This window comes from Apteryx mantelli, chromosome 12 (genome assembly GCF_036417845.1).
Source record: "Apteryx mantelli isolate bAptMan1 chromosome 12, bAptMan1.hap1, whole genome shotgun sequence".
In the NCBI taxonomy this organism is placed as follows: Eukaryota; Metazoa; Chordata; class Aves; order Apterygiformes; family Apterygidae; genus Apteryx; species Apteryx mantelli.
This window is the reverse complement of record NC_089989.1, coordinates 2,368,276-2,393,763: the sequence shown is the minus strand read 5'-3', so window position 1 is coordinate 2,393,763 and position 25,488 is coordinate 2,368,276. Positions and strand designations below refer to the sequence as shown.

Here is a 25,488-nt window from a genome sequence, read left to right as displayed (position 1 = left end):
GCATTAACACTCCTCAAAGCAGTGCCTAGAATGACCTCTGGAAACAGAGAAGAACCTATCCCAGAAGAAATGAGATGTAGTGAGCTGTATGAAATCGTAGCAAGAGAGGGTTAATGTGAAGAAGCAAACTCCATTAATTCTTGTTGCTGCATCTGGAGGAACCTCAGGTGAGTGATTTATTGGTTGTGCCATCAGAGAGCAAATTTCCCCTGCAGAGAGGGTAGAAAGAGCTGGAGAAAGCTTGGTGTAAAGAGGAAGTTATAAAGAGGAAGGTGTGAAGGTTGCTCTTATACAGGAGGAGGAAAGGGAGGATGGTTATTATAGCTGGGCCCTTCTGGTATGGCTCTCTGGAAGAAGAATGGGGAGGTGGGGAAAAGTGAGTGTTTCTTTAGGATACTGTGTTTGGTCCCATTCCTTGAAAAGAAATTGGGACTTGAAGAGTTGCCTGAGAAGTGGAAGGGCAGAGGTTCCTGCCTGAGTACCAGAGCTTTGTGGTGCTGCGTGCTCTTTTGGGGAACTGTGGGATGGGGAATTCTCCCAAGGGTGAGATGAGGTGTGAGCTGGCTGCTGTGCGGTGACAGAAGTGGATTGTGAGACATAGTATGACTTTCCCAAGGACATCAGAGCTTGGGACACTGAGGGGCATGGAAGGTGATGGTGCTCCTACTGACTAGTTCTTGTGCTGGCTAAAGCTTTGCAGATCTTCCAGATGCAGTTTTATCAGTTAGCTAATGTAGTTTCCTCTGGGTGATAAAGCCTAGCTGATGGAAAAGGAAGAGTTCAGCTTCCTGGCTGCTGGAGAAGAGTGACCCACATCTGCTCCGGGCTTAGAGAATGCCTCAGAACTAGCCAAGAGCATCTGAAAATAGTCCTGCAACGAACCCTTAAATGAAACAAGTGTCTAACTTCTTTTCAACTCTCCTGGTTCTTCCCTTGTCACCTAGTGCTGTCCGTCTCTGCTGAGTTATCTAGCTGTCTTCTCTTCCAGCTGTGCAGTGGGAAAGCCCGATCTGGGTCTGACAGGGAGAAGCCAAGCTGAGTCTCTTGAGATGTTGGTATTTCTGCCAGATTGCAACAGCTGCCAGCACATGGACCTGTGGGAACCTGTTAGCAGCTGCTCAAAACCACCTCTGGGATTCTCACAGAGGTGGCCCAGCCACTGAAGAACAGCTCTGCCCACTCCTCCAAATCCACCAGACTTTGTGGTCAGGGTTATGATGTGCAGCTGACGGAACTTGTAGTAATGTGGCACCTGTGTTTGTCCAGTGCTCAAAGGAAGAAGCATATTAACTGGAGGCGTCTTTGCTGTTACTAGGCCTGAAACTCAAGGGATGGGATCTCACTGACTGAAGCTGCTGAAGTAATTCAACCTGGATGAATACTGAGCTGCCAAGCTGTGACATCCCTAATAAAGGGGAAGCTGGAGGAAGTAAAGTTATTGTTTGTCGTTCATGTTCAGTTATATCAACTGCTCACTGTGAAGAGTGAAAAGTCCTTATAAATGGGGATGCCCAAATCTTTTAAGAGACTATGTCTGGATTTACTAGACTGAATACTGAATCTAGCGATCAGAAAGTTAACTTCTTTCCATGCACTCCTCTGGCCCATACTGTGTTGGTTGATGTAAATAATTCTCATAACAGGGGTCTATAAGTGAAAGAGAAGAGTTTGCAGTATAAGCTATTTGATACTGTGATAACTCTGCTAAACATTCTTACACTTCAGGATACATTGTATGGCAGTCAGCTACTTTGAATGCACTTTCTTCAGAATATCTATATGTAGGCATTGTGTTAAGGATAGCTCTGAGCAAAGGGTGCAGAACCAGCCAATAGTGGGCTGCAGAACAGATGAAAACAGCTGCAAATGATCAGAGGATGGAAGAAACTAGCCTTTGCCTGCATGCCTATGTTGACAGAGAGTAAGAAGTTGATCGCTGACATCCCTGTATAGTTTACATGCTACCTGCATGCCTCCTGCTTCTGTGTGTTCTTGGGCTGTCTTCCGAGCTTTTTATCCAAGGTGGATCCTAAGAGGAGCACTGCTGTAGGTGCTACGTGGCTGGAGGTAGCGGTGGGGAGCACTCCTCTGGCTCTGTGGCAGCCCAGATGGCTGTTTTCTGAGCCTCTTTCTGAGTTTGCAGGCTGACTCTGGCCCAGGGAAGGCTGGGCTGAGGTGCCGTGTCAGGACCCTGCTCAGCAGGGGGAGGCAGCCAGGGCAGGGGTAGCTCTTGCCTCGGAGAGAAGGGTCTACCTCACTCTGTAAACCTTGCTAAAATCAGTTGCTCTGTCTTAGCAGTGGTGCAATGCTATGGAGGCACCTGATAATGCCTTTCACTACATGCCTTTTCACCACGTAAAGTCATTAGAGGCCCTGGCATTCATGTGCCCACATGGCTGTTCTCAGTGGGAATCCTGATGGCCTCCCCAAGCTCACAGGCAGCGCTGCGAGTAGGAAGGGATGTGGAGGAGTTATACGGTCCTGTGTGAGGCAATGGCCATTTATTTGTGTATAACAATGAGCCCTTGGCCTCCTGTGTTATAACAGTGGTGAGAGGCCAGTGGCTGCCTTGTTAACCCGCTTTAACACACACATACACGCACACACACGCGCACACACACTGCACTGCCGCCTCTGGAGACTCCTGCCCGACCAAAGCCTCGGGCCTCCATACCCCCGGGCTCCGTCCCCTCAGGGAGGAGCCAGGCAGGGCCGGGTAAACCTGGCCCCCGGCCGCAGCCCCGCCGCCGCCGCCCCGCTACGTGGCGCTGTCGCAGGCCCGCTCGCTAGGGGGCGCTCCCCTGTGCGGGGCGCTTCAAGCCCCCCCTTCCCTCTACGGGTGAGAGCGAAGCCACGGTGGGGGGTAGGGGGGGCGCGTCCTCCGCTATCTATTCACAGTCCGGGCGGGAGCCGCCGGAAGCACCGCGCCTCCCCTCCCCCTTCCCGCTGGTACTACCCAGGGTGACCCCTCCCCCCGCCCCGGCGCGCGGGCCGGCGCCCTGGCGCGCGCGGGCTCCGCCCTCCTCTCGCGGCCATGCGCGGTAGCGGGCGCGCGCGCGCGTCCCTGTGCGTGGCCCTGCCGCCCCCGCCCTCCGCGGGCCGCGCGCGCCCCCGAGCGCAGCCGTCGCCTGCTGGAGCCGCGACCTGCGAGCGCGGGTGAGCGGGGCGAGGGGAGGCGCCGGGGACCCCTCGCGGAGGGCGGGCCGCCGGGTTCCGGGGGGCGGGCAGGCACCGGAGAGCTCTCGGGGGGCGGGCGCCCCAGTGCCGGGTGCGCGAGCGGGAATCGGAGGGTCCTCGGGGAGGGCGAGCACCCGGAATCCCTCCAAAGGGGTCACGGGAGAGCCCTCTGGTGCGGCCACCGGGAATCCCTCGGGGGGGGCACGGGTCCCCGGGGTGTCTCGTGGGGATGACAGGCACCTGGGAGCCCTCTGAAGGGGTCTGGGGTGCAGCCGCCCCGGGGATCCCTCAGGGAGGGGACAGACATCCGGGGTCCCTTTGAATGGAGCAGGCACCTGCAGTCCTTTTGGAGGGAGCGAACACTTGGGGTCCCTTTGAAGGAGACTGGGGTACAGCCATCCTTGGGATTCTCTCGGGGGGGGGGGCAGAGGCACTTGGGATGCCCCGTGGAGGTGACAGGCACCTGGGAGCTCTCTGAAGGGGCCTTGGGTGCAGCCGTCTCTGGGGGATCCCTTGGCGAGGGTCAGTGGGTCATGGCTAGGGATGCTGGTGCAGGTAAGTAGTGATGGAGGAGAACGTCCTGGGTGGGAATGGAGGATCCTGTGGTGGTCCCGTGGCAGGGCTGGTAGACAGCAGGTCCTGGCCAAGGCGCAGTGCCCTGGGCAGGAGGGTCCCTGTGGGGGAGGGGTGGACATGCTGAGCCAGATCAAGAGGTGTCACTGGTGGGGTTGCAGAGTGTTGGGGACCGTGGAGTCAAGGAGGGTACTGACCCACAGTAGGTGGTGGCTTGGGACTGACACTGGCTCTGGCAGTGGCCCTGCGGGTGCCCAGGGAGTGATGCTGGCCAGGGCAGTGCCCCATTGCCTGCTGCCTCTTTTGGCTGAGGATGAAGATGTGTTTGGGAGGAAGCCACTGGGATTTCCTATGCTTTTCCGCTCTCATGCAGTTCCCCATACAGGGGCACTTGTGTGAGTGCCCCAGACCAGCCACCTTGAGCATCTCCTGAGGGAGGTAGATGCAGCCGATCTCTCTGAGGTTTTGGATGGAGGGGGAAATTGGCCCTGGCTGATATTCATGTGTTGTGGCAGCTGGGATGAAGGGAGCAGGGGACAAGGCTGTTCCTGTCTTGAGTACCAAATTCTCAGTCATCTGAGGCTGGGATGGCAGGCTGCCCAGGGCAGGGGTGGATTTTCTTTCCACTCTGTTCAGTCCTCACCTGAAGCCATAATCCCCTGCTTGTGGCCATGGAGTTAGCTGAACAGATGCCACAAACAGAGGATTGCAATCCAGGTGCATGGAAGAAGAAGGCAGGGTGGATTAATGGAATGAACAACAGATCTATTTTGTTCCCATCTGGAGCATTTGACACACACAATTGCTTCCAAAGTGAGTAGTTCAAAGTTTTCCATCAGGCGCTTTAAGGAGAGGAGGGAGAGGCTTCGTGGGCTGAGCTCAGCCTGTGACCTCCCCGGCTGCTGCTGGGAACCAGGAAGCACAACACAGACAGGCAAGAGAAGTGCCAGGCTTGCAGGCTGTGGCCACAGCCGCTCTCTGGCTAACTGAGGGGGAACTGCAGTTCTGTAGTAGCTTCCCGTTTGTGTGGGTTTAAATAACGTCTGTGCACTGGACAGACTGGTTACTTGATGGCTTCGTTCATTTGCCTCCTATCACTTTTTTAAAAGCGCTGCTTGCAGCCTTCTCCCTCCTTTTGAGTACTGTGTGTGCTTTCTGCCTCTTGTGTGACTGTTTTGTGTAGGGGAGTGATATAAGCTGTGTGGTCTCACTTCTAAGATGACATTGAGCAGGCTTTGGGCAATAAAAACATGCAGGGCCAAGAGCTGTGCTTTCTTGCCCAGGTGGCATAAAATATTGACTTCATTTTTGTTACTTGTTGAGACTGTTTTGGTCAAATTCTTCTTATGATCTAAAATTCTCCTCTCTTGTCAGAGAATATGGTGTGCCAGGTAGAGGGAAGTCTAGCAATTCACTAACAAATCTCTCAGCTTTCTGGCTGTGTACCAGGTTGGAAAGGGATTGTGCAAACTTAGATCCTGTCACCTCTAGTGAGAGCAAATGGCAAATCACATGTATATTGCACATGATTAAAGAACCGTATACAAGTTAAACTGAATCATGAAGAGAATAGGATAAAATAATCCTTCTGTCCTTTGAAATCTATAGTCTTTAACATTTTCAAGTTGACTGATTTGATAGATTATAAAAAAAAATACCAAAATGGGTAAATAATTTAAAGTAATAAATCTGAGTTATTTATTAGGCTGACACATGATAGTGTTAAGAATTGAAATGGATCTGTAATTTTCATGTAAGCTAAAGGCTTGAGAGCATTCTGCTTCATGATTACTGCAGAAAAGGTGTTGAGTGCAGCTGCTTGTCCCAGGTTAAGCAGAAGGGGTTGCAAGTCAAAGCTAAGGTTTTCTGGAGTAGCTGCGGGGAAGAGCTGAAGCCAAGGGGGTGAAGGCCAGGAGTAAGATATGCGGGCAGATGCTGGTGCAAAATGCTGTCCTTATTCAAGCCGTGCCATTGCTTTTTAATTTTCTTTATTCTCTATCACAGTATGTTTGATCTTAGAGTTTTGGAAAGAAATCTTTGCCTTTGTCTTTGTATTCTTGTAAAATTCTGCAGCATGTCTTTTCATGATGTCTATCATTTGGGGAGTAGATCCTTGAGCCCATACCTAGTGCAACAAAATACCTTCAGAATGGTTTGATATGACTTTGTTTCTGAAAAAGATTTTTGCTTTTGGCTTCATGACTTTAGAAGGAAGTAATGATATTTATTTTTTCCTGTTACAGAGACGGGGATCCTGCATCTGTGTAGGGCAGAGATCATGAACTCTTTCTAGGTTGAGCACCTCTGATTTTTCAGGTGAGTAGGTCTGAGGTGCAAACTAATCAAACTGTCCCCAGCTTGACCCTGCTGTGGTGCTGAGATGAAGGGCAGCAGCTGATGATGCTGGCTTTGCATGCTTGATTTTGCTGTACAGGTTGCCCAGAGAGGTTGTGGAGTCTCCATTCTCAGAGATATTCAAAAGCTGTCTGGACAGGGTCCTGAGCAACGTGCTCTAGGTGACCCTGCCTGAGCAGGGGGTTGGACTAGATGATCTCCAGAGGTCCCTTCCAACCTCAACCATTCTGTGATTCTGTGATTCTGTACTCATGCTTACCTTGGGTAGGAACAGGAGCTGAACTGTGTGTGGTTCTTACCAGGATGTGGCTTTTTTCTCCTTGTAAGCCTGAACAAACAGTAGCTGAGGTGAAAAACTTTTTTGCAGAGGAACTATGTTTATAAAATAGAGTTGAAGGTGAATTGTTTATTTGAATTCTAGCTTTCAAACCTAGCTCCTGTTAGAAATCCCAAAGGAATTTCACAAACAGTCCTTGCTTCAGAACTGTGTTTCAAGGGAGACTGAAATATAAACAACTTTCCTTTGCTATGTTTGGTTAAAACTCCCCAAAGCAATTGTGCTTGGTGGATGAAAACTAGCAAGGGACATTCGCCAAGCTGGTGTATTGTACAGTCAGCAAAAATCAAACAAAACAGGCAGTCTTGGTTGGGGTTTTAAAAACTCTTCCAGATTAAGAAAGCAATCTAAAATAAATATTAGTAATTCATTCCACCTTAGCATGTTGGGGATGCTTTTTCTAGCTGGGCTTTTAGTTGCTGCTTCTGAGACTCTCAGTGTGTTTGGTTCTAGGTATGCAAGGCTTGCCTCTAGACCATCTTAATTCTAGTTTAGCTCTTTAAAGGAATGGGCTTCTAGCTGAAAACTTTTGACAGGGGAGGTGCCTGGGTCAAAATATAGGAGCTGGTATGTATAAATGATAAATTATTTGATTATGGTCCAATAAGCTTTAGCCCAGTGCTGTATACCTGTTTATGATATGTCCAGCGATATGGGCTTCCTGATTAGTTTTTGATCTCTCTTGAATGCAGTGCTGGATGTGAGCAGTTTGGCTGTTTTTTGGGAGATAAGGACAGTGCCTTTCTGTTCCCATTCCTTTAACCACTTCATTCCCAAGAGGTATTGAAGCAACATAATTTGTATCTGGTGACCAAGTTGGAACAGGCTAAGGCAATGTGGGATTAATTTACAGAGGGTTACTGGGGCGGGGAGGCTCAGTTGCTTTTAAACCTCCTTCATACATAAGGAAGAGGAATTGGAAGTGGGTGGTTTTTACTAGAAGAAAATAGCTTTAGAGAATGACTGCTTTCTCCAAGGGCTAGCTTAACTCCCCTCCTTTTTCTTCTCTTCTCTTACCAATAGTTTGTAAATGGAGTTTGAAGCACCAAGCATCATGACTGACTGGGTGCTCCTTGGGCTGATTGGAGCGCTGGTTGTGCTGCTGCTGCTGACCGTCTTTGGTTTCGTTGTCTACTCGGGGCTTTTCACAGAGGTTGTTGTGAGTGCTGGCTCACCACCTGTCGGCAGCATCACGCTGGCCTACAAGTTCAGAGTCGGGCCGTATGGCGAATCAGGGCAACTATTCACAGACAGCTGCAGCATCTCTTCGAAGCTCTGCTCCATTGGTGTCTACTATGACAACCCTCACACGGTAAGATGTGCCTGGTGGAGTCTATAAGTAGCCCTGGCATTGCTCTTCTCATGGTTGGTGCTCAGATTCATGGCTTGGGCTGCTCCCTGATGGTATTCTGGGCACTTGCAGCTTATCCTCCTTAGATGATCACTGGGATTCACACAGCCTGGTCTCCTAGATCTGTAAAGGATGATCTGTGTGGAAAGGTACCTGAGCAGACAGTCTCTTGGGTAACTCTTACTGGAAGGCAGTGGCTGAGCATAGCTTGCCATCTTCTGATAAGGCCTGTTAACAAGTTTTGTCCCTGATTTGGTTATGGAGAAGAGGCCAATGTCCATACTCCCAAGGTTAGCATTCCTTGACAGATGGTCTGGCAGCAGGAAGTGCAGCCAAGACTCCTTTGGAACTGCAGCTTCTACTCTGTGGCTCAAAGTAGATGGTCTCTTCAGTTTGCTATATTCTTATCCATACTCCTTCTCACCTTTCTCCCTCTCCCATGTATTTTTGACTTTCCCTTTAGGCTTTCTGTCTCCTGATGGTTCTTATTGAAGCCTCAGATGGTGTGTGGTGAGGGTATTGGCTCCTGTCTGTTGAAACTGTTATTGCATGGTATGTTTCGGACTGAGAGGTGAGCAGAAAGTTCACTGCCTGATGGCTACGAGCCAGAGCTAAGTACTCTGGTGGATGCAGTCCAGATAGCAATAAGAGCAGAAGAACGTGCAGCTTAACTTGCTAGGGGTTAGGAAGCCTGGCTGCTGATGCTAGATGGCACTGGGGGCTCCAGATAACAGCAGGTGGGCATTTGTCCATGGCAGACAGACTGGCTCCCCAGTAATTCTGCAATAGCCAGTGTGACCTTGGAGGAATGCTGTGAGGGAGGAGGGACAACAGAGTGGCTAGCAGCTGCCTGTGCGCACTTGGGCACATGTGCTGGGGTTTGGAGCAGAGCATAGCAATTGGGCTGACAGCTCTGGCTCAGTGCTTCTGTTCTCTGGGGTGTTGAGATGACTGGCCCTCCCTGAGGAACCCTCATGGGCTGGGTAATACCTGGCCATGAAAATGCAGTGCTGCATGGCTCCTTGGAGCACTGTGGCAGGAAGGGATCAGAGGCAAGAAAACATTGAACTTGACTGTGCTCTGTGGAGTTTGATGCCTTAAACTGCTTGGACAGAGGTGTCTTTGTATCCTAGGGCATGACTAGCTGCCTTATATTTATCTTCCAGTTGTTGCTTCTGGATCACAGGAGGCAGAGAAGAGCCATCCTGCAGTGCATCTTCCTTGTCTGGGAAGGCGAGTGGCAAGGGGGACATCCCCTTCTGGAATGAGTTAGGCAGAAACAGGATCTGACCAGATACACTTGGGCTTTTCTGCCTACAAGAAGTGTCTCATTTGGACTGGATGAGGGGTGGGAGTCTATGGGAGTGCGGGTGTGGGCTGGTGTATTTAGGCCTGAATGGCACTATGGCAGTGATCAGAGTGGCCAGTTCTGCCTTTCACTAATTTTACCCTTGCAGCCCATCCTGCAGAAAAGTGACAAAGTCCCTTTTCTCTCTGGGGTCAGTACCCTGATGCCGCTCCCTCTTCTCCTTTTGTCTTTGGAGATAGAGCAGGGCAGCTGATGCTGTTGGGAGGACTTGATATCCTTGCTGAGGAGCAAGGCAAGCTCCTTGCACTGGGCAGGATACTGTGGAGAGCGGCAGTCCACAGTGGGGCCCTTGTGAAGGGTGGTGGCAAGTTTGTGAGGGGTCTCTAGATGGTTTTGATGATGCTTGGCCCTAAGTCTGCAGGTCAGGCTGGGAGTCCCTGGCTGTGATTCCAGGTAGGGAAACTGCTTCCCTCTTGGATCCTTCTGGACAGTTTGATTGAGCTTGGAGTTGCTTTCTGCCCTCAGCGGTAGGGCAAAGATGAAATGGGACTGGAAGCTGTGGCCCCTCTTATGTTCAGGATGGGGCCCGATGAGTTGTCAGGCAGATCCACAGACCTTGTCCTTGTCTGGAAGGGCTGGGTTTGTTCATGACGTGGTGGTCGAGTGATACTTGCCTTATGCCTCTGCCATGGATGTGTTTGCCCCCGGAGATGCTATGACAGGCTAGGTCACAGTAGGGCCTGGTAGTTCTGGGTCGTGCGAAGACTGTAGGAAGTAGCCTTGAGGCTGTGCATGCCTGGGAACTCTGCAAAGCGACAGGAGCCTTTATGTCTCTGAAACCTATGGGCATTCTGGCAAACTTCAGTCTTTGCAACTCTGCGCTCTTCTAACAGAGCAGCAGGAGCTCTGGTAGGAGGTTTTCTGGGCTGATCTGTGGCTATTGAGTTCATTCCCACTGAGCCAAGAGAAACAGCTTGCTCCTGCCACCTCTGCAGCAGATGTCAGTGATTACTCTTGCTGGCAGGGAGGCTGGGGTGGTTGTCCCAGGAGGCTAAACCTGGTAGGATGTGTGGGGTTGCCTTCAGGCAGATCTCTCCTATTGTTACTGTGATTCGGGTCTAATCCCACTCTTAGAGATTTCAGCTTGTGCGTTTTTTGAGGTGTGCCAAGTTTTGGCAGCATCTCTGCTCTGTGCAAGCCAGTCTCTGATGCCACAGTCCTGAGGGGCTGAACGTCTAGGAGCTCAGGGAGGACATGAGCACATTTCTTCCGATTGCTGCTGCTGGATAGTGTTGGGAGCTCTACAAAGGGGTCTGCTTGGTTCTTATAAGTTATCATCCATTTGTGAGCAGTAAAATGCCAGTGAATTGCAAATGAATGACGTGAATCAGCTTCCCTGGGAGATCCCCATCTCATTGATGGGAAGAGTGAGTCAAGCAGGTGACGTGATTCCTACAGAACAGCACAGCTGTGGCAGAGGTAGGAGGAAAACCCAGGGTACTGCCTTCTTTTCTCTTCTGCGAAGTCCTGGGTTGTTTCCAGCTGACCAGCAAGGAGTGAGAGTGCTGCACTTTGTCTGAACACACACCTCTACTCCTGCTGACAGCCCTTTGCGGACAGTCAGGCCAAGGGCCTGCGGCACTGATAAAACATACACCGAGTGCTGGGAACGAGAATGTCTTTGGGTCGGACACAGAAATGGCTGCCTTGCCTCAAGGCAGATCAAAAAGGGACTGATTTTGGATGGGATGCACAGCTGGCTGCGACTGCTCCTGTCTGGTATGCTGGCTCAGACCCTGAGCATCTGTGCGTCCCTAGGCCTTGGCATGTGTGTGTACGTGCTAGCTGTGGCTATGACAGCGTGGGAGCAGCAGACGGTGTGCGCTGTTGGCGTCTCAGTCTCGGAGGCCCAGTGGGGTGGGATCCATTGGGCAGCCCGCCTTTTCCCTATGGAGGATATTGCCAAGAGAAGAGATGAGCTTCTGCTCCTCCTTCTTAGCACTGTTGTGACCTTGACGTGGCTTGAAACATCCCTTTGCACAGGGAAGCAGAGGCTGGTCCACTCACAGCTGACAACCCACCTCTGATGTTGACCTATGACCAAAAATAGACACTTTTGTCATGGGACAATGGAAATTGCTGGCTGCCTGCTGTGTCCAATGGCATCCCTGGCAGAGCAGGCGGTGCAGACAGGCTTGTGTCCAGGAAGTCCCTTTGAACCTGGATCTTGGTGTGCTCCTTGCACCATCTCCCTGCAGGATTTTGGTGACCGCAGCGGTGATGATGAAAAGGGGTTGGTCCCGATGGGGCTTTTGCTAGTTTGTCTGCCTTGCGCTTGCAGCAAAGGCAGGTCTTGAGAGGAGGGAACATGGGATTTTGAAAGCTGGAAGGTAGCAGGAAAAGCACTGGGTGACAGCTTTCTGCCAGGATTAAGGCAAAGAGGAGTCCTTTCTTCGGAGGGGGGCTGAAGCCTGCTGGTTGGTTCTGCGTCATGCTGGGCATTGGGGAGGCAGTCATAGCCTGGCTTCCCTGGGACTCCTTGCTGGCCTCTGATTTTCATGCGCTCACTCAAAGATGCTCCCTGAGTGCTGAAGAGCTCCTGCCAGCAATGTGTTAGGTATTTTAATGGACATGATTAATATTAACTTCCACATTTTCTTCCTTTTTATTTAATCTTTTAGCAGCCTAGACAGCTTCTCCCTCCTTCCCCCACTTCTGGCAGGGAACAAAAATAACTCATCAGCAAGGGCTGGATATGGCAGGCAGGTTTCTGCCCAGCTCCAGCCAAGCACTTCTGCTCAAATTTAGCTGTAGGCACATGCTGGGGCCTTTTGCCTACAGTCTACATGTTCATGTGCTCAAAGACTAGCCCCTGCCCAAGTGTTTGACAGATGAGGCAAAGTGCTCTACAAATGCAGGAGTGAGTTTTGATCCTTCCAGGCAGAGCTGTTATACAAACGGGAGAACCAGTCATTTCCAAAGCTTCTCCACTCAGATTTTTGGGGGAGCTGAGGTTATGATTACTTTTACCTGCACAGGACTAATAGATCCCCCAGGAGCTTCTCCCATGGCAGATTGCATTTGTTGTTCAGTTCCCCCTAGATACAGGTGTGTCTGTTGCTGCTGAAACCTGGAGTGTAATATGCTGCTTTAATATTTCATGATCGGACTGAATTCCTGTTCATGCAGGATATTTCTAATTTATGTCCTCAGGAAAGCTGCATTTTGAATGTACACTCTTCTCTTTCTTGTTCCAGCTCTCTATATCACAGGCTTTCATTGGCACCTGCCCACCTCACCTTGAAAGGACAAATTCATTAGGGAACTGCAGAAGGGAAGCCTGTTTTTGACATTAAGTACATACGATAGAGTATTTCCTTTCCTCGCTTGAGACGGGCTTTGCCAGGCAGGGCAGAAGGCAAAACTGCCTTGCTGATGTCATTGAGAAAGTGCCTGCAGGACTGCACGTTGTAAAAAAGAAAGTTAAAAGGAGAAGGGAGGAAGCAGATGAGTCTGACCTGACTGGTGCTGCTTGCCCTGGCAGCTTGTTTTGTTTAATTGATTGCTCTGGAGCTGTAGGTGAATTATCTTTGCTCACTACATGAATGGAAATTGTGTGTTTAAAGGAATTTTATCTAGATTTTCCTTGAGCATCTGAGTGCTCTAGTGCTGATCTCTAATGAAATCCTCTGTAATCTCAGATAAAGCAGTAGTTTCTGAATTATGATGGATATATATCCCTATCAGCAATGGCCCAGGAAGAGATTTCCTTTCCATTTTTGTCCACATTTAAGATTCACGTCTGTGCTGTTTGTGGTACTGTGCTGGTTGCTGGTACTTCTAATGAATTGTTAAGATAATAACCTTCATCCGTCCTGTTTCCCTGGGCCTCTGCACAGGGTCTAGACCACTTCGCAAGAAAAACTTGGGAAGTCAAACTTTTGCCATTTCTTGTTCTTGCTGTTAACAATCTTCCTGTTCTCATGCATGGATTTAGAGGGGGTCAGGGTTTCCTGTTGCTTTAATGGTTGTACTGTATAGCTTTATATCACGTAGTGCTCTAATGGACTGCTCTAATGGGCTGGTGTAAAGCTGCCCTCAGCTGCAGGGATTGCATGGGACTCATCTGTGTAGTATGTAAATGTACATTGAAAAAGCGGTTTGGCTTGTCATTACTGGTGCCAGCCCAAATCTCAGCCTATGTCAAGCACAGCAAACCAGAACTGTTGTTGCTTTATGTGGGAGCTTGATTCATCTGGGCCTTCCCCCTCTGGTCCCTTTTCATTGCTCTTTCTTGATCTTTTTGGGGCGATTCTTCCCTTCCCCTGCCCCAAGTTAGCAATGCTCTGCAAAGCCCTGCATGCATCTCCCTCTTGCAGCACACGAGGACAGCAGTGAGCTGTCTCACACAAGTCTCTTGCCTGATAGATGGTGTTGTTTCTGATAATTTTTTTTTCTTTCTTCTCATTTACATCTGCTTCTATTTCCTCTCTAGGATGGTCCTGTGCTGCAACGTCAAAGTTTTTGTAAGGGGAAGGGAGGGCAAGAGCCCTATGCGGGATAGGTAAGCTACAGGAGAAGATGTTGCTGAGCTTTAGCACAAGCAAAGTTAGAGGAAAGACTGAGGAGTGTGGAGCTCCTTGGGGGGCACATGGGTATGGAAAGTGGGGGAGTGATAACATGCTGGTCTTGGTTGCACCCTCTGTCTTTTTTGCCAGGGTTTAATGAGGCCAATTCGAGCAGGTTATCTGTCTCCCTGGCTGTTGCTGACACTTGTCTGAACAGATCCTGGAGGATTTTGTCCCCTTCTATGGCATGAGTTGGGAGACCGTTGTTGTCCATCCCTCACCAGCTGGAGCAAAGAGAAGAGAGATGGTTAGCAGGAGGCAGCTGAGCTAGTGTGCTGCCACTCCTGGTTCCTGTCTGTGGCACCCCTCTCTGTCAAGCAGATTTGAGAGCAGGTAGCAGGAGCATAAACACTTCTGGCCTGCTCGGACAGTTCCTGCTGGCCTGCTGCACCCTCCTCTCCCTGCTGGGCTCCATTTTTGAGCCATGGTGGCATGGGGGAAAGGAGCCTTGTCTCTGGAGGCATCCTGCCTCCCAAGGCTGCCTGCCAGCTCCTTCTCCGAGTATCTCTTCGGGGGACTGAAAGGATGGTAGCTTTGCTGGCGGGGGGGAAGACAGCCTAACTGGAATCAAAGGAGAGGAGCTGGGCTCCATCGCAGAAGTAGGAAGGTGCATTGTGTCCTTCAGCAGTACCTCAGGGGAGAGTTACTAGGCTGTCCTGTTCCCTAGCACATCCCTGTCCAGTGCCCCATGCAAACATGAAGCTGGGTGGCAGGATTTTGTTAAAAACCAGAAATGAAAATGTCTGCCTGGTTCAGCACTGGTGTGGAGGCGGTGAGAGTCGCATGGATCAGCACTATGCTGGAACACAGCCTCCAGCACCCCTTTGCCTGGGGAAGTTAGCCCACCCCTGGGCCTGGCCTGGGACCCTGCAGCCTCCAGTCTTAATAGGAGACTGGCATCCCCAAATCTGGAAAGAGAGTATGTTTTATGTTTTGTATGTCATTGGGGTCTGGGACTAAAGGGGATTTATTTCTCTCTGTGTTTCTACTAAGAGCTTGGTGACTGTGTGCATGTCTTCCATGCCTCCATTTCCCCACTCTTAAAACAGCACGCCATATCAAGTGTGCCCCACTCAGGACTGACCCTAGCAGCCTCCAAATTTCCCTCTGGCTTAATGCCTGTGATTCCTCCTGCTGGTGGGGTTTGGGAGGCTCTTGGAGGCAGGTCCCTCTGTGGGGCTGCCCTCATGCTGGCTCTCTCTGGTTGCAAGATGGGAAGAGAATTGATTTGAGCAGGTCTGCCCTGGCCTTTCAAGACAGCTTTACCTGAATGTGTTCTCTGTTTTTCTCCAGGCCTGCTCCCACGCATGCCAGCAGAGCTCCATCCTCCAGGGTGAGATGGAGGCAAACAAGACAGATTGCTGTCACACTATTTTTAAACCCCCCAGAGTTGTGGGATATTCTGCAGATGGGAACAGCAGTGAGCGTGTCTCTCCAATCATGCCTTTGATAGGGTTGGCACTGTCATGAGAGGGCTTTCTGCAGCAGTTGTGGCCCGTGGACCAGCCATCACATGGTGGTGCTCCTGTCCCAGAGAGGTGATCTCAATTCCCCTCCAGTCAGCTTTCTCTTCTGGAGCCAGAACTGTCCCTCTTTGGAGAGGTGGAAGAAGCCAGCTTCAGCCTTGCGCATGGGGTTGGAGGACCTGCAGTGGCTCCCCAGTGCTTCCACTTGAGCATGAGTGGGATTATGAGCCCCTTTTTGGGAAGTTGTGCGGGCACCCTGGGCAGTCTAGGTGTGTCTGCAGAGCTGGGAACCTCTCAGCCACAGTGAGAGGTGGGATGGGTTTTCTGGGATGGAATGGGTTCAATGGCTCTGCTAACAGCCCTTCTTTCCCTCCTTTTAGAGCTCTGCAGCCTTTGCGGCAGGTTTGGATGAAAGGCTTTTGCCAGCAAGCAGCTGAGTGGGGTTTAGTTCTCTGCTGCAAGCCCTGTGGACAAGAGCCTTTGCCCTCCAAAGAGGAGATTAGTGCCTTTCCCCATCTGACTGTGAGCGTAGAAGCTGGGAGGAGCATGAACAATCTGGGGGTAGATCGGTGTCTTGGCTAGGAGCAGATGCATCGTTTGGTGTGCCTGATGCTCTTGTGCTGGACTGCTGGTGATTGCCTTTACCTTGATTTATGTTCCTCAGGTGGGAGCCAGGATTCTCTCCTCTTGTCTCCTGGTTTTACACAAGAGAGAAAACCAAATTACGTTTCAGGTTTTAGGAGAGAAACTCAGCCCATACTGGGAGTAGGGCTTTCTGAAGCTGAGCTGCCAGCTCTTGCACAGCCTGGCCAGCCTGTCCAAGTAAAGGCCATTCAGTTTTTGAAGTGTTCTCTTGGCTGCCACACTCAGCAGGTGGATGTGTGAGGCTTTGGCCTGTGTTCAGCCTCTCTCTTTTTCTGACACTGTCTGTTTGTTCCCTTTGGTCAGGTACCGCCAGAAAAGTGCCGATTTGCCATAGGCCGAATCCTGAGTGAGGGTGAGGCAAAGCCGACGGAGGAGCAGATCAAGCAATTCCAGAAGTATGGCTTCAAGATCTTCTCCTTCCCCGCTCCCAGCCATGTGGTCATGGCGACATTCCCATTCACCACACCATTGTCCATCCATCTGGCAGTCAACCGCGTCCACCCAGCCCTTGACACCTACATCAAGGTAAGCAACTGTGGCAAGAAGAGCAGCACACTTGTTAAACAGACTCTTAAAGGTTCTTCTTGCCATCGGCTGATAGGACTGCTCCAAGTTCTTGTCTCTTGAAGTCTTCCCTTGGGCCATGTGAGCAAAATCTCCTTTTGCGATCTGGCACGTAGTTCCCCAGTGGGGATGTCCTCCCATTCATTCAGCTGGCGAGGGTTGGGGAGTTGTCTGACTTGGAGAAGCAAGTTCTCATCTGATGATTTGCTCTGCTTCTCCCTTACACAGAGGTAAAAACTGTTTTCTGCTTGAAAGTCTGGCTAGTAATTATGATCAGACAGGTATGTACACCTTTGTTGTAATGTGTGGTGCGGTGCGGTGAAACTTCTGTTTCAGCTGTCAGCCTCACCTATGGGGCAAGTGTCTCCTGGGGGGAGAAGGTAGAAACGTTTTGGCCCATGAGCTGATGAAAACTTGATTTCAAGCACTGAATTGAAATCTGTGCTCTTTGACTCCATGTGGATCGCATCTCTGCCAGCCTACCTGGCCTTCGTCCTGCAGAGCTCATTGCTGTTTTAGCCCTTGCCACCTTCCCAAGCTCGTGGCTATTCTCCCTGCTTCAAGTCTTTTTGAGTCAAGTGTGGGGCTGCTCTGCTGGTTTGTGCTTGCTGCCAGACCAACTCCAATGAGGGTGTTTCTAAGCAGGGAGAGGATTGGACTTTGGGATGGGTGACACCTGACACAGACACCTTCAGATCTTGGCCTTTCTGGAGAGCAAGAAAAGTTCTGTCTAGTTGTGAGGTGGAGGAAAGGTGACCATGCTTTCTTGTCGGGGAAGATGTTCGGGAAAGGATGGTGCTCACCCTGTGGCTTATTTGACCATCGAGTGCCAGCAATTTCATTTGTTCATGTGGAAACACACTATTTATAAACTTGCTTTTCCTGGCAAAAATCCCAGCCCTGTGGGGGAACTGTGAGAATTTCTTCAGCCTGCTTTTGCTGCAAGATTGCTACTTGGGTGCCAACCCAAGAATTTCAGCTGAGGGCTGGGAGCAGACCACCTTGTCTGCCCTGGCTTTAGACAGCTGCCTGCTGGGACCAGCAGAAGGTGTACTAAGCCCAGGGCGGATGAGACCACTGCTGCCTTGCCCCCCGTGCTAAAGATGGCACCAAGCTGGCAGGGACTGGCATGAAGAGCATAATCTGTGTGTTGTTTCATGTCATCCTCTTGTTGCTCCACCCTCTCTGTGTCTGTTCCTGGAACCTGCCTGCTGTGCTGGAGATGTGCTGGCTGTTTTTTGGGGGGGAGGGTTGGGTGCTGCTGCCAGGCCTGCGACAACATGTGCATGTGTGTGTGCAGAGGGAAGGGGCTGGAGAGGGTGGGAGCATCAGGTTGGCTCAGTGAGCACTCGGCGATGCAGGACTGATGTTCCACTGCTCGGGGAAAGGTCCTGGCGAGCACATCTGTCACACAAGAGATGAAGTCGTTAGAGCTAAAAAGGGAACCACAGATTGTTCTGGGAACACCTGGCAGCTTTTAATGAGAGTGGCCATTTTCTAAATAAAATAAATAACTGAAATCATATGGAAGTGCCAGCATCCAGGGAAGTGTTCAGAGCAAGCAGAGGAGGGGGACCCATCTTGATCTCCATCTCCCCTTTTGTCTGGAGCAGACAAAGTGCTCTCTTTTCAGGCATATGTTCCTCTCTCTTTGATACCACCATCCCTGTAAACTTTGTAGTAGATCTTCAGCTGTACGGGGAGGAGAGATACTGTCAATCTTGGGGAGTTCTTTGCTGTTTTGGGAGTGAAACAGGATAAACACCAAATTTGGAATTTGGGTCCTGGCATCATTCCGTGATGCCTCGCCAGGATTTGCTTTGCCTGTAAGAAATCCTGCCCTCAGGCCATGCCCACTTCAATCCCAGGAGCATGTTTGTAGGGCACATGCCTTTGTCTATCCTAAGTCCTTTTGGCAGAGTGTTGCCACCCCAGATTTGTTAGACCAACTGTGAGGATGGAAACAGAGAGATGAAGTTCCCTGCCTGAGCAATAGCTGGTTCGAGGCAGAGGGAGCGGGCTCAGGAATCCTGCCTGTCCCAGTGCGCTGTGCCAAGGGTGGTGGAGGCTCTGGGCTTTCTGTGACATTTTTGGGGGAAGTTAGGAGGTCATTTGCAGTTTGGCCTTGAGCTGTCTCCTGAGACCTGCACTGGGGGCTTTGCTAGAAGCATGCCTAGTGCTTCTCTTTCACACTGGACTAGCAAGAGCTAGCCCAGCCTAGTCCCTCGTCCCCTGGGGACACAAGGTTTGCTTTTTGCAGGGTTGCTGGGACCAGCCTCGTCCTGTGGCTGGGCTGTGTGCCCACATCCTGGCCCATCTCAGCACCAGCACAGCCATCTACAACTCTCCCTCCATTTTTGCCAGATCCCCAATGCTCTTGTGTCCCTGTCCGGAAGCAGCCGCACTTGCTGAGCTGTGGCACCCGTTTCTGTTAACAGGCATGTCAACACTTGGCTCCTTTTTGCCTGTTGCCGAACTCAGGCTGCTCTCGAGCCCCCAGAGATGCTGTGCACACGCCGGCAAGCTTCTGCACTTGCTTTCCTTCCCGAAGTGGGTAGCTGAGGCTCAGGGACTCAAGTGGCTGTGGCAAGCCAGTGTTCCCCCAGCCTACTGCGCTGTTGGAGCTGTGCTGGCATTCCCCTGCTGGCGTCGGCTCCCCTGGCACCTGGTGGCGAGGCGGGAAGGCTTGGAAAGGGGGAAGGAAGGAGGGAGGAAAAAACTTTCATGGAAACAGGTGACCTGTGCCCATTTTGTGATGGGAATGTGGGTTACCATGGAGACTACTTCTCCAAATAGCTTCTTCCATCCCTTCTCTTCCCCCCCCTCCCCGGGCCAGCCTCCCTTAAGGAAATAGAGACAGCAGTGAGACAGATTTATTTTAATTTATTTATTTATTTATTTTTCACAGTGTCTGCTTTGAAAAAGATTCTTTTAATGAGAGTTGTGGGTCAGGCATGCCAAGCGCAGAGATCCCCTTGCTGCCCTTGTGTCTCAGTGGGATTTGGGGAGGAGGGGACAGGATTACAAAAGAGAAGAGACATTAAAGGGGCACAGTGGCAGAGATGAAACGCCGTCTCCAGTCGAGAGAAAGAATTAGTTCAAATGGAACAGTTTCCGTCATATGGGAGGACAGCTTAGCAGCCTATTAATAAGGGGAAGGAGTTGAGAGAGAGGAGGTGTGGGAGACGGAAGGGAAGGAGACGGAGGAGGCAGGCAGGGGACCTGCAGCAGGGAGAGGGGCTGAAATGAGGGAAGTAGAAGACTGAAGGTGGGGAGGGAGGATGGAAGAAGAGGAACAGGCTTTGGAGCTGCCCAAAAATCAGAGAGGGGAAAGGGAGGAGGAGAAGGGCACTGGAAAGGGGCTCATGGAGGTGTGTTGGGGAGAAGGAGACAAGGATTTGGGGATTAGTGGAGAGAACAGGACCAGGAGAGAGACTGGGGGGTGATCTGGGATGTGGAGCCAGAGAATCACAGAATCACAGAATGGTTGAGGTTGGAAGGGACCTCTGGAGATCATCCAGTCCAACCCCCCTGCTCAGGCAGAGTCACCTAGAGCACCTTGCACAGGATCGCGTCCAGGCGGGGTTTGAATACCTCCAGAGAAGGAGACTCCACAGCCTCTCTGGGCAACCTGTTGCAGTGCTCTGTCACCCTCACAGGGAAGACGTTTTTCCTCATGTTCAGATGGAACTGTCTGTGTTTCAGTTTGTGCCCATTGCCTCGCGTCCTGTCACTGGTCACCACTGAAAAGAGTCTGGCTCCATCCTCTTGACACCCTCCCTTAAGATATTTGTACACATATTAATAAGATCTCCTCTCAGCCTTCTCTTCTCCAGGCTAAACAGGCCCAGCTCTCTCAGCCTTTCCTCATAAGAGAGATGCTCCAGTCCCCTAATCATCTTTGTAGCCCTTGGCTGCACTTGCTGCAGTAGTGCCACATCCCTCTTGTCCTGGGGAGCCCAGAACTGGACACAGTACTCCAGATGTGGCCTCAGCAGGGCTGAGGAGAGGGGGAGGATCGCCTCCCTCCACCTGCTGGCAACACTCTTCCTCATGCACCCCGGCATACCATTGGCCTTCTGAGCCACAAGGGCACATCGCTGGCTCATGGTTACCTTGTTGTCCAGCAGGACTCCTAGGTCCTTCTCCGCAGAGCTGCTTTCCAGCAGCTCAACCCCCAACCTGTACTGGGGCATGGGGTTATTCCTCCCTAGGTGCAGGGCCCTGCACTTGCCTTTGTTGAACTTCATGAGGTTCCTCTCTGCCCAACTCTCCAGTGGGTCCAGGTCTCTCTGAATGGCAGCACAGCCCTCTGGTGTATCAGCCACTCTTCCCGGTTTTGTATCGCCAGCAACCTTGCTGAGGGTGCACTCTGTCCCTTCATCCAGGTCACTGATGAAGAAGCTGACCAGGGCTGGACCCAGTTGTGACCCCTGGGGGACACTGCTAGCTACAGGCCTCCAACTAGACTCTGCACCACTGATCACAACCCTCTGAGCTCTGCCATTCAGCCAGTTCTCAATCCACCTCACTGTCCACTCATCCAGCCCACACTTCCTGAGCTTGTCTGTGAGGATGTTATGGGAGACAGCGTCAAAAGCCTTGCTGAAGTCAAGGTAGACAACAGCCCCTGCTCTCCCCTCATCTACCCAGCCAGTCATTGCATCATAGAAGGCTACCACATTGGTTAAGCATGATTTCCCCTTGGTGAAGCCATGCTGACTACTCCTGAGCACCTTCTTTTCCTCCACATGCTTAGAGATGGCCTCCAGGATGAGCTGTTCCATCACCTTTCCAGGGATGCAGGTGAGGCTGACTGGCCTGTAGTTTCCCGGGTCCTCCTTCTTGCCTTTTTTGAAGACTGGAGTGACATTGGCTTTCTTCCAGTGCTCAGGCACCTCTCCTGTTCTCCGTGTCCTTTCAAAGATGATGGAGAGTAGCCTAGCAATGACATCCACCAGCTCCCTCAGCACTTGTGTGTGCATCCCATCATGGCCCATGCCCTTGCTTAAGTGATCCCTAACCTGATCCTTCTCGAGCAAGGGAATTTCTTCCTTCCTCCAGACTTTCTCCCTGGTCTCCAGGGCCTGGGATCCCTGAGGGCTGGCCTTAGCAGTAGAGACTGAAGCAAAGGCGGCATTCAGTAACTCTGCCTTCTCTGTATCCTTCGTCACCAGGGCACCCACCCCATTCAGCAGCGGGCCCACATTCCCCCTACTCTTCCTTTTGCTACTGATGTATTTGAAGAAGCCCTTCTTGTTGTCCTTGACATCCCTGGCCAGATTTAATTCCAAACGAGCCTTAGCCTTCCTCGTCGCATCCCTGCATACGCCAACAGCGCACCTATATTCCTCCCAAGTGGCCTGTCCCCCTTTCCGCTTTCTGTAGACTTCCTTCTTCTGGTTGAGTTTTGCCAGTAGCTCCTTGCTCATCCATGCAGGTCTCCTGCCCCCTTTGCTTGACTTCTTGCTCATAGGGATGCACCGATCTGGAGCTTGGAGGAAGTGATGTTTGAATATTAACCAGCTCTCTTGAATGCCCCTTCCTTCTAGGGCCATAACCCATGGGATTCCTCCAAATAGGTCCCTGAAGAGGCCAAAAGAGGGAGCAAGGGAGGGGAGTCCTCATTTGGTGGGGAAGGGTGAGGGCAGGATAGCCCCTTCCCTTCCTGGCAGAGCCTTGGTGCAGCAGGTGCTGCCCTCATTGCACTGGCAGCCTAGACTCCCGGTTGGCTTCAGCTGTAACCCCAGTGTCATTCACAGTGGGAAGCCTTGGGATGTGCTGGAAACTGCTGCTGGGCCTGGCTGGGCGTGAGATGAAAGAGGCTGGGGAGGAGCCCAAATCACTCCAGTGCTGATAGACCTCAAGCACCCTTCCCACAGGTCTCTCCTGTTGCTAACTGATGGGGAATTCTAGAGCTGCTGAGGGCAAAGGCCTGTGGACACGCATGGGGAATATGGCATGGTTTGAACTCACTGGCACCCGGCCAAAGTCACTGGGAATGCCCATTGCCCGGATTTCCCTGGCAGCACAGACACAGCTTCGACACAGCGAGTCGTTGGCGAGGCATGTTAGGAAAAGCTGGGGACTGTGGCCCGGTGGCTTAGTCCTGCTTGCCGTGCAGTCCCTGGGCCTTCTGCTCTCCCTGGACCTTCCTCCAAGATGAGAGTGCATTTCGTCCACCTTGGGGTGCGTCCTGAAACCCAGCCAGCTGCGGGCGCAGCAGTGCTGGCCTTCGGTGCTGTGATACCTTGCAGCTGCTTAGGTTTAGTGTCTCCTGTTCTGTTGTTGCTGCTTCAGAGAGGCGGAGAAGTGATGAATAGGATGACAGAGACTCCTTTCGTTAGGGGCCCAAGGCAGGGACCTGTGCAGAAAAGAGATGGGCTGGTACTGAGCAGGACCCACTGCAGTCAAGCTGCGCCTGCAGCACCCCAGTGACTCTCATCTGGCTCAGGAGTGGGCATTTCCAGGGCACTTGGGATGCAGCCATGGCCAAGGCTTTCAGGAACTGTGAGGAAATGGCTGCAGTCCTCTGAGCCGTCCCCAGCAGCTAAGTGAGGAAATTCTTTCTCTTGTATGGCAGGCTGGCAGCAGCAGTGACTGGCCTGAATTGCCTTTGGAGAAGCCCAGGAGACCCTGCTGGCTTGCTGCTTTGAGTGTGCATTATTTAAGGAGTAGGCTGGGGTAATTTAGTGTCCCTCCAACACATTTCTTTCCAAATAGCTCCTGCCAATACCTCTCCCTGCTGCCAGACAGGTGTGCCCTGCTTTCATGTGTGGGAACACAGGGGTGCAAAGAGGCTGTGCTTTTCACACAGTAGCCCCCCAGCACAGCTGACAATTGGACCCAGGAGTCCTGAATCCCAGCTCTTTTATTCAGGTTCTTCAAATCACTTCCTCCCCTGTACTTCTCTCACCCTTCAGAAACCTGCAGGCTGTGTCGGGGGTGACCTGACTGGTGTACCTCTGCTATTCATTATCCTTGGCCCAAAGCAGAGCAGAGAGGCTGTGCCAGCAGGCTGAGGGTTAATGCACCCATGGGTGTCATGGGGAAGGTGGGAATAGCATTTTTCAGCTGCAGAGGCGCCCTCCTTGCAGTTTGGGGAATGTGAATGAGAGCTTCTGTAAAGCTATTCTCCTGCGGTGGCCGTTTTTAACGGCCCTGCGAGTGGGTTATTAAACCATAACCTCCTGCCATTTCAGAGAGCATTCATTCTGGCTTGGGTTTAATTAGCTCTCTGTGGTGGGCTGTGTGTTTGTGAATCTCTCTGCATCCATGTTTTGCTTCTTGCAAGCACTGTGAGGCTGACAGGCTTGGATCTCCCGTCCCTGGAGCTACTTGGGCAGCCAGAGAGGTGGCTAATTGCATCCTAGGTGGGATGTCCATCTGGCCTGTTACAGTTCATGGCAATGTGCCCCTGGGTTTGACAGTGCGGTAGCCGTCAGGTGTCTCCTGTGGCAGGCTCTGCAGTGACTGGTTCAAACTGGCCTCTTTTCTTGGGAGTTTGGGTAGCAATCTTGGGCCTGTGATTGATGGAGGTTGTGCTCCTTCCAGCTGAGAATGACTTGCAAAGGAGGAGGATGCTGCTCTCATCTTCCTGGTTGCTTCTCAGGTGCCTTTCAGCCTCGTCTAAACTTGAATATGAGCTGTCTGGCTCCGAACTCTGACTCTGTGTAACTTTGAAAAGTGGGATTTCATCTCTTTAGCTGTTCTTGCAAATGCTTTGTGTGGTTTTCAGCAAAACCCACTGTGCCCAGAACAGCCTTCTCCTTTTCCTGGGTTCAGCAGTGGGGTGTTTCCCATCAGATTATAGCCTCCTCACTGAGCTTGTGTGGCAGTGTTTTATGACACACATGTCTTTCAGTGGATGAGTGGCAGCAGCAGTGACCATGAGAGACAGGCTCCTTAAGGCCAGGAGGAATCAGGGAGGCCAGTCCAGCCAATCCCTGGCCTAGCATGGTCTGCCGTGCTCCTCTGAACTACTGCCTGGTATAAGCCACGATGAGTGGTTTAGGAGAGCTCCTGCCCCCAGTCTGGAGGAGTGCTGTGGCAGTGACCCCAGGGTGCTTACCAAGGTGGGACACTTAATAAGTTCTTGCACCAGGTTGCTACCTTCACTGCTTGAAAGACTTGGCCCTTCTTTCTAGTATAAGCGTGCCTCACTACCATTTCTTGCTATGGGATCTCATTATTCCTTCGGCCGCTAGATTACAGAGCCTGTTATCTGAGCTTTGTTCCTCTTGTCGGCTCTGACAGTTTAGGATGAAGTCACCTCTTACCTTTCTCTTTGAAAAGCTAAATATGTAGAGTTTGCAAAGTCTTTCACTCTGACATGTTTTCCAGTCTATTCATAATTCCTGGGTCCCTTTTCTGACCTGTTTTTAGCTTAGGAACATCTCTGAATTGTAGATAGCAGAACTGGACACATTATTTCATCAGCGGTCTTGCTGCTATAGGGTGTTGAGGTTTTCTGACTTCAGTTTGATATTCTCTTTCCAGGAATACAATAGATTTTTCAGTCCAGGCATTATGCTGTAATCTCCGTTTCAGGCTATTGTCTGCCTTGTGCACCAAGTCTTCCTCAAAAACAGCACTTCCAAAAATGAAGACCCTTTATATGGAAACACAGCCTTTTGTTTTCAACCTTGACATTTGTATGAATGAGCATGGGGTTAAGTTGTTCCAATTTTCTGAAAGATCCCAGTAGATTGCTTTCAGGGAGGTGTTCTCTGCTTTCTTTCTGTTCTTCTAGTCTCTGTATGGTGTGTTGTATCGCATGCCAGCCAGAGAAATGATGTTACTGAACCGCTTAGGCAAAGAGCTGATCTCTCCAGGATCCTGGTAGAAACACTGCCCTCAGTAACAAACCCCTTGGTCATGGGTTTGTTTTGAGTCAGCTTGTAATAACTTCAAATATGTGCTAGGGTCATTTGATGTGGTTGTAGTTTCTTGATAAAAATGGGAAATGATACCACGTCTAGTGTCTTCTCTGTGTGTGAATGTGTAGCACCAGTGCTAGTTCATTTATCAATGAAGTTTGTAATCCCCACAAAAATAAATCATGTTAGCTGATGGGACCTGTC

At 51.1% G+C, this 25,488-nt stretch overlaps 1 protein-coding gene across 1 annotated transcript in view; it reads left to right on the top strand.

The window, feature by feature from the left end:
- The first annotated feature begins 3,050 nt into the window (after positions 1 to 3,050).
- Positions 3,051 to 25,488, top strand: part of TEX264 (testis expressed 264, ER-phagy receptor) — a 69,601-nt gene continuing 47,163 nt past the window's right edge. The window contains exons 1-4 of the mRNA XM_067303577.1: positions 3,051 to 3,156; positions 5,994 to 6,066; positions 7,466 to 7,754; positions 16,145 to 16,366. Of these exons, the coding sequence (XP_067159678.1) occupies positions 7,473 to 7,754; positions 16,145 to 16,366 (504 nt within the window). The 5' untranslated portion in view covers positions 3,051 to 3,156; positions 5,994 to 6,066; positions 7,466 to 7,472. The remainder of the gene's footprint in view (positions 3,157 to 5,993; positions 6,067 to 7,465; positions 7,755 to 16,144; positions 16,367 to 25,488) is intronic.